Source organism: Ranitomeya variabilis, chromosome 2 (assembly GCF_051348905.1).
Source record: "Ranitomeya variabilis isolate aRanVar5 chromosome 2, aRanVar5.hap1, whole genome shotgun sequence".
NCBI classification, from domain to species: Eukaryota; Metazoa; Chordata; class Amphibia; order Anura; family Dendrobatidae; genus Ranitomeya; species Ranitomeya variabilis.
Window position 1 is genome coordinate 731,055,272 of NC_135233.1, and position 8,733 is coordinate 731,064,004.

General features: G+C 42.3%; 1 protein-coding gene across 2 annotated transcripts in view; it reads left to right on the forward strand.

Moving 5' to 3' along the window:
* METTL24 (methyltransferase like 24) overlaps positions 1–3,996 on the forward strand; it is a 127,225-nt gene extending 123,229 nt beyond the window's left edge. Inside the window, exon 5 of one of the 2 annotated variants that reach the window (XM_077289561.1) lies at positions 806–3,990. In XM_077289561.1, coding sequence (XP_077145676.1) covers positions 806–1,120 — 315 coding nt within the window. In that variant the 3' untranslated portion in view covers positions 1,121–3,990. Of the gene's footprint in view, positions 1–805 lie in introns of both variants that reach the window. The other variant, XM_077289560.1, reaches the window with a different exon arrangement.
* Positions 3,997–8,733: the final 4,737 nt, after the last annotated feature.

Below are 8,733 nucleotides of genomic sequence, written 5' to 3' on the forward strand. Positions count from 1 at the left end.
CTCCACTCCCTTCCCTGCAGTGTCCATCACCTCTTCCTGACAGTGGACATCATCAGGGTGCGACACTGCAGTTACTTGCTACAATTTCTTGTGTCACCACCCACTAAAGATGTTCTGACTCCATATTCATAGCGATAGAATCTTTGGGAGATTTGAGTACATCACCCGTACTCTGCTAAAAGCAGTGAGTCACACCGGCACGGCCCCACAGCGTACAGCACATCCCACAAATAGTCATCAGGGGGCATAGATAAAAACAGTGTCCCCGGATGACGGTTCGTGTCATAGAAGCTGTGGGGGCGGCGCAGGTGTGGACTCCCTGCTTCTACCAAAGTGTGAGTGCTGCACTCAGATCATCTACAGATTCTGTCACAATGACCATGGATTCGGTACATCTTCAGAGGACGTTAATGCAAGAAACCGTAGTATAACTGCAGTTCCGCCACCTGATGACATCCTTTTCCAGGAGTGGCGATGGACTCTGCAGAGAGCGAGTGCAGCCCCAGCCTCCTGTTATGTTCCGTTTGACACTCCTCTCAAATGAAAGGTCACAAGACGTAAAGTAATGACAAACACATTCAGGGATTAGCTAGACCGGGATAAGTGTAAGGAATTTTATAATAAAGCTACTTAGAAAAGAGGTTGGGGTGTAAAGATGGATATTTAGACTCGAACAACCCTTTATTAAATTTTGAGCATTTTTGCCTGACAAAGTTAGTTAATTAAACTGAAATTATGGGTAAAACAACATATTTTAGACAGATATAAGTGATATGACTCACCTAATAATGTGTATTTCATTCAGATAGATGTTCTTAAAGCCGACATGGAAAGCGCAGAGTGGAAGATCTTGGAAAATCTCATTCTAGAGGGCGTCATCGAGCAAATTGGACAGCTTGTTTTGGAGATCCACCTCCATTGGCCTGGGTTCGAGGTCAGTGGAAATGACAGCAGTGTGGTCAGGTACTGGTACAGCTTGTTCAAAGAGCTTGAGCGCAAGGACTTTAAACTTTTCTACTCATTCAAGGACTTATCGAAACCACAAATGTTCCTTAAAAAAGATGTTTTTAATGCAAGTAGTTGCTACATACTAAGCTGGGTAAATACCAGGTGGATATAATACAAAGATACCAGAATACTTGCCCAGAATTAAACTTGCTGTTGTTATGCTGCTTCATAAATGAACAAATCAACGAGGACTTGCGTATATTCTGTAAAGTGAGTAATTCCTATTTCTTAATTCTCATCAGCCAACTTGTCTTTTTTAGGAAAATGTCTCTCATAGATTAGGAGGCCTTAAAGTTCACCTGCTGGTAAAATAATGGCCTTCCAGATATTCTCAGTTGAATCATTTCAAATTAGTCAATTTAAGAAAATATTGTGATTTTAACTGGCAGGTGTCATTTTTGTAGACTTTCAAACAGACAAAACATGAGCGAAGGCAAAAGTTTCTGAATCTTAATATGAATGAATTACGTGACTTAAAAACGAGTTTCAAAATAGCCGTTAGAGAACTCTGTCTTATTGGAGAGTGCCTCGTACTCTGTCTTATTGGAGAGTGCCTCGTACTCTGTCTTATTGGAGAGTGCCTCGTTTTGGACAGGACACCCTAAAATCGCCATATGTAATTGGGACCCTTCCAATGTAAGGTATTCTAAAAAGTAGTCAGTATATTTTGACCTAATGACATGGTTACTAAGAGAAGTGACATTTTCAAGTAAATAGGTTTCTTCTGAAATGAAAGTAACAGTATCCGTTTATATAATGAATGGACATGCAATGCTTTCTGCTTCTAACATGTGCTTCAGTTGTATCTATACTGCCCCCTGCAGTTCATATAAAAGCAGTGTCCCTCATCCTGCGGGATTATAAGTACAAATAATCAATACTGTTCGAAATCGGACAACACAATTTTACAGAAGCTGTATTATTGCATTTATGAACATTTGTTAAATAAAACAAATTAAATTATTTTGCTATTAAAGAATAATGTATAGTCTATAATGCCTGCAATGTACATGATGCAATTTGTAAAAAGTTTATATTCTGGCACTTAAAAATAATTAAAAAAAAAATGACAAAAAGACAAAAATGCTTTAGATCATGCTGCCTGTAGTTAGCAGAATTACGTCCATTGTGCAATAAATAACAATATTCTTTATCTGTGATGGCATTTTTATTAAAAAAAAAAATACCACCCAAAAACTACCACATGCCAGCCACTGTTTTTCTTTTGTCAAAGGTATTCAATTTCGGTCAAACTGCATTCTGACATATTAGGGTGGGCTTTAGAACAGTGGCAGATGAGTGCATTGTGGGAAGTGAGGCCAAAATCCTAGTATCGGTAGTGGTGGGAGAATGCGGATGAAGAGGAACTACCCACTGTGGATAGAAAGTTACCGAGCATGAGAATCACAAGTAACTCGCCTGATTAGACTAGACCATTATGTTCACCAAAAGCAGTTTTAACTTGTGGGCAGCGAGACCATGTTTATACTCGGGTTTTGAAAGAAAAGGCAGATTTGCTTTCAAATGAATTTGTGGTTTGGGTTTAAAAAAGATAAGATAAATAAATGCAAAGCTGTAGCGCTGTGTGAAGCCTGCCGCAGTGATGCAATAGCTGCATAACCTGGTGACTCGAAGCCACATTGGAACTTCAGCTGGAGCAACGTTCCCAGTTTAGTTTTGTTTTTATAAATATTTGTAAAATTGTATACTAAAGGAATTATTGTGGCCTCTAACCTGTGTACAGCAAACAATGTCATAAAACTGTGCAAAAGTTTTAGGGAGATGTATGAAAAAAAAATGCTGCAAATTAAGAAAGCTTTCAAAAATAGAAGTATTGATAGTTATTTATATCGGTTAATAAAATGCAAAATGAACAAAAAATAAATCAAAATCTAATCACTATTTGGCATGACCACCAAAAACTGCATCAATTCTCCTAGTTACACCTGTTTTTGAAGGAAATCGGCAGGGGTGTTTTATCCCAACATCTTGAACAACTAATCACATATCTTCTATAGTTGGAGGCTTGTGCAAAAACTTCTGTCTGGTCCTGTAATCCTAGACAGAGTTGATGTTGAGATTAGGGCTCTGTGAGCGACATCTCATCACTTGCAGGATGATTTGTTCTTCTTTAGGCTGAACATAGCTCTTAATGCCATTGGTTGTATTTTTGGGGTCATGGTCCTGAAGAAGAATACATTTGGAGCCAATCAGATGTCTTTCTGACGATATTGCACTATTGATAATTATCTGTCTGTATTTCTCAGCGTTGAGGACATAATTCTGACCAAATCCACACTTCTGTTGGCTGAAATGCAGCCCAACATTTACAAAGAACCTTCTCCGTGCTTCACTGTTACCTGCAGACACTCATTACTGCTGATGCAGTATAACTACCTTGTGTCTTAATGCTATGCTCAGTCTTGCCATGGTGAAGAATCGGTGACATAAAGCGGTCTTCCACAACCTCACCTTTATATTATAGTTTGGCTGTTCCTCACCTAATTTAAAGCCTCCTACACAGTTGTTTCTGACTGTATTTCTCCTACATATGAATAGGATATCATACATGTGGCTATCATTCTACAAAACCAAGACTTGCCTGTCTACCTAGATTCTAGGTCCGAGAAGAACGGGTGCTTGTTTGAAGACAAAGGGTGGTGACGCACCAAATTTTGATTTGGTTTACATTTCTCTTTTGTTCATTCACTATGCATTTTGTTAATTCATAAACTATTAACACTTTTTTTTAAAGAATTCTTATATTGTAGCATTTTTTTCCACACTTGCCTAAAACTTTTGCACAGTACTGTATATCAGATTGTCTGAGGACAATGTGTAGAGATTGCTATGTAATAACACAGCTGGATTGTGTTGGCTAAGTATTTGTTTCAATATTTATGATAGTTCGTCACCGATCAGCATTGTGCAGTGAAATATAAATACTTTGTAATTATTTGAAAAAAAATAAACTTACAATTTCACATGACTTCCGGTGTCTGTACAGAATTATTTACTAATTTATTGGTGGGTTGGACATAAGAGAGGTATTTATTGCTCGTAGAGATCACACCCCATTAACATGGCAGATGCTGAATGGTGGCACAAAAGTATCCCTGCAGTTCCATACCATGTGCTTTATCGTATGTTGGCAATATGAAAATGCATAGAATGATTGAAATGGATGTAACCCCTTAGTGACTGGGCCAAACTTTTAAAATCTGACCAGTGTCACTTTATGTGGTAATAACTCTGGAACTCTCCAACAAATCCCAATGATTTTGACATTTGTTTTCCGTGACACATTGTACTTTGATAATGGTAAATTTAGGTCGAAATGTTTTGTGTTTTATTTATATCAGAAATTTTGCAAATGTAAAAAAAATAGCAATTTTCAAACTGAATAATTATCCCTTTAATCCAGACAGTCATTCCACACAAACATTAATAAATATAATTTCCCTAATGCCTGCTTTAAATCAGCATTTGTAAAATGATGTTTTATTTTGTTAGGAGGTTTAAAAACGTAGCAGTAATTTTTCATTTTTTCACAGAAATTTACAAAAAAAAATTTTTTTTCGGGACCTATCCAGGTTTGAAGTTACTTTGAGGGTCCTATATATTGGAAACCCCCCAAAAGTGATACCATTTTAAAAACAGCACCCCCTGACATACTGATAACAGCTGTCAGGTAGTTTATTAACGCTTCAGGTGCATTTCAGGAATTAATACAATGTGACATGACAAGAGTGAAAGTGTATTACCATTTATATTATCATAGTCATTATTGACAGCAGCATCTAAGGGGATAAACAGATATGGTTGGTGCCAACACTGATCGTGGCTGATGCAGCAAGTTGTCAGCTATAGTGGACAGCCGACAGCTGCTGGATTGTCACCAGTGTGGGGATGCTATTCTCTTAGGCTATGTGCACACGTTGCAGATTGGTGTGCGGATTTTTCCGCACTGTTTTTGCAAAATCTGCAGGTAAAATGCACTGCCGATTACCGCGGATTTACTGCGGTTTTTGTGTGGATTCCACCTGCGGTTTTACGCCTGCGGATTCCTATTGAGCAGGTGTAAACCACTGCGGAATCCGCACAAAGAATTGACATGCTGTGGCAGTGACCCGGTCCGTGGCCCTGGGCTTCCAAGTTAAAGGGAAGGTCTTTAAAGGGAATGGTTTGTAGAAGATAAAGAATGTTCATGACGCCACCTGTGGTATTCGGTCAGGGATGACCGACTGCTTAAAAGAGTCCACTGGGGATGATGTTATTGCAGCAGGGATGGTTTGGCTTCCCACAGGTGAAGCTTGATCCCCAGGGCTCCCAGTGTAGTGGGTAAAGATGACAGACGGTGTAGTGCTGGAAAGAGTTGGAGGACACAAGGTTGCAGTCTCTTTACCTTTTATTGGTAGTATGCAGCCACAGTCCAGGGTACCGGTAACAGGTGATGGTGAAGTCCAGCCAGCCTGGAAGCGATTTGGAATCCCCCTAGCCAGGTGGGGCTGGAAGCATTCCTTACTGCGCTGAAGTGTGCGTCCCATGCTGCCTAAGGCTTCACACAAAGTCCTCTCTGTCCCTCTTAGGTGGACACTACCCGCGTGGCAGGCCACTTGAGCCTTTTTTCAGGTGTCCCATCTAGTTGTGACTTTGCGCTCTAATCTGCTGCTGTGTCTTCAGGTGTAATGGTGGCCAGGAGACTTGGAATCTCCTGCCCGCCGATTTCTGCTGTGGAGCATACAGTTCCCCACAACCTCGGAATTCCGGCCTCCGGTTTCTTGTGCCGATTTTGGAGCGAGCCCACTCGCAGCTCCACTTTCAGTATTTTTCCTCTTTTCTCCTTTGCTTCTTCTCCCCTCAGTGTCTCCTACAATCTGCTGTCAGGAGATGCAGAACCTCGTGTCTGCATGGCCCCAGCTCTTCTCTAGACTGACCCGCTAACTCCTCCAGCCAGAATATATAGGGAAGCCACCCACAAACTGGATCAGCGCTCCCCCTTCTGGCCTGGAGTCAGAACAGTGTTGTATGTACATGTTACCTGTTACAGGGATCCTTGTCGCTTCCAGGCATGGCACCATCCTCCCCGTGAGGAAGGCAATACCACTGTAACATCTGGCTGTCTGGGGTGTTACAGCAGCAACCAGGGCTTTCAACAGACCTCAAGCTGCCATCATAACCCTTTGAATCTCATTGTTGCATCACAAAAAGCTTATTGGGCGCGAAACCATTTAAATGCCCGTTAGAGATGGTCTGCTGCATCTAAATGGGTAAAGAGCAGCAATCAGACCTAGCCTGGGTTAAAACTCTTAGAGGCAAGTGCCAGATGTATAATACAGCGGTGGCACATACAGTATATGGAGCAGGTTTACCTTTTGAGCCTGCTCCATACACCCTCACGGGACATGTGACATTTTATATACAGGTCATTAACCCCTTCACGATCTTGGGATTTTCAGTTATTTTTTGCTCCCCTTCTTCCCAGAGCCATAATGTTGTATTTTTCAGTCAACATGGCCATGTGAGGGCTTGTTTTTTGAAAGATGAGTTGTACTTTTGAATGATTCTACCATATAGTGTACTGTAAATGGGAAAAAAAAAGTCCAAGGGCGGTGAAATTGCAAAAAAAAAAAGTGCAATGTCACAGGTTTTTTTTTTATTTGATATGTGCAATTCCACAATTTTTTTTTTACCATGTTCACTAAATGCTAAAACTGACCTGCCATCAGGGTCACTATCAGGGAATTATTACCCTTACTGGTGTATGGGGGCCCGTGAGCTGGAGGGGCCCAGAGTCAGGGTTTTCATAAACTGGAGCGGTGTGTGGAGGGAATAGTAGGAGGAGCGTCAATGTGACAGACAGCTGGGAGAGGCAGCCAGTGCTGAGCCACAGGAGGGCGGGGCTCCACCATCCAATCCCCGCAGAGCGTGGGCTCCTGTAGTATTATTATTTCCAGTTAGTCATCACTGAGCAGCCGGAGAAGTGCAGCCCCCGCCGGGTGAGTGCCTGAGCCTGTGCTGATGGATGGTGTCCTGACAGGCTCCAGTCCACAGTGCAGCAGACGCATAGTCAGTGAGATGGCTGGTGTGCTCAGTCACTGCATCAGCCATACTATCAGCACAGCAGCCAGCTCACTGAGGACGCTGCTATACCCTGACCCCTGTCTGTCAGCTATAGATCCTGATGAGAGCACAGTGCGGTCTGTGCTGGTGACCCCTCCCCTCCTGCAGAGAAGCATAAGGCTGCTGAGCCCAATCTGCCCCGACAGGACATGGCAGCCCCCTCTCAAGATTCCCACAGGTAGCATTAGGCCATGTTCACACTTTGCGAGTTTTACCGCGGATCCGCGGCGATTTTGATGCTGCGGGTCCGCAGCAGTTTCCATAGCGTTTACATTTACATGTAAACCCTATGGAAACCGCAATCCGCTGTGCACATGCTGCGGGAAAAACCATGCAGAAACGCAGCGGTTTACATTCCGCATTATGTCACTTCTTTGTGCAGAATCGCTGCGATCCTGCACCCATAGGAATGCATTGATGCGCTAACTTCCCGCATGGGGCTGTGCCCACGATGCGGGAAGTAAGCGGATCATGTGCAGATGGTACCCGGGGTGGAGGAGAGGAGACTCTCCTCCAGGCCCTGGGAACCATATTAGTGTTAAAAAAAAATAATAAAAAAAATAATGATATACTCACCTCTCAGCGCTGCACGCGGCTGTCCGGTCTCAGGGTTGCTGTGCGAGCAGGACCTGCGGTTACGTCGCGGTCACATGACCGTGACGTCACGAAGGTCCTTCTCGCACAGCATCTTTGGAAACGGACCGCCGCGTGCAGCGCCGAGGAGATCGGGACGTCAGAGGGTGAGTATAACCAATTATTATTATTTTTAACATTACTATTGATGCTGCATATGCAGCATCAATAGTATAGGAGTAAACCCGCAGCGGAAACCGCAAAACTAACCGCGATAAATCTGCAGGGATAACTGCAGCGGTTTTGCCCTGCAGATTTATCAAATCCGCTGCGGGAGAACCCGCAGAGCACACCACAAAGCGTGCACATAGCCTTACTCTCCAAACTGCTCTGAAAAACTTCAGTCTTCAGAAATGAGCCTGTCAGTGGGCAGATGGGGCACAGCAGTCTTGCGTGTCTCTGCAGGGGGGGAGGGGTGAGCAGGACACTGCACATCAGGATTTATAGCAGACAAATAGATTCACCTTCCAGAGATGTCATGGAAACAAACACTATATATGTATAGTGTACACATCACAAGTACAGTATATGTATGCAAAAATTTTACAGTATTGCAAAAACAAACAAAAAGGTAATTGAGGCTGTACTTCAGCTTTAAAGGCTATTTGGAGAAGATCTGCAGGGGGAATAAAGGGTCTTACTTCGCTCTCACGATCATATAACACGGCAAAAAAATAATCGAAGTTTGTATAAAAAGAAAAAAAAACAACAAAAAAAAACGAAACAATGCCCATAGCATCTCCATTTTTCAAGATTTGGGGCTGGGTGAGGGCTTATTTTTTTTTGCATGCCGAGCGGATGTTTTTATTGATACTATTTTGGGGAAGACACAATGTTTTAATCGCCTATTATTGTAATGTTTTCATTTTTTTTCTCGTTACGCCATTTACCGATAGGATTAATTTAGCTGTATTTTAATCAGAAGTTTCTGAACGCAACAATACCAAATGTGTATTTTTTTTTTTTTTT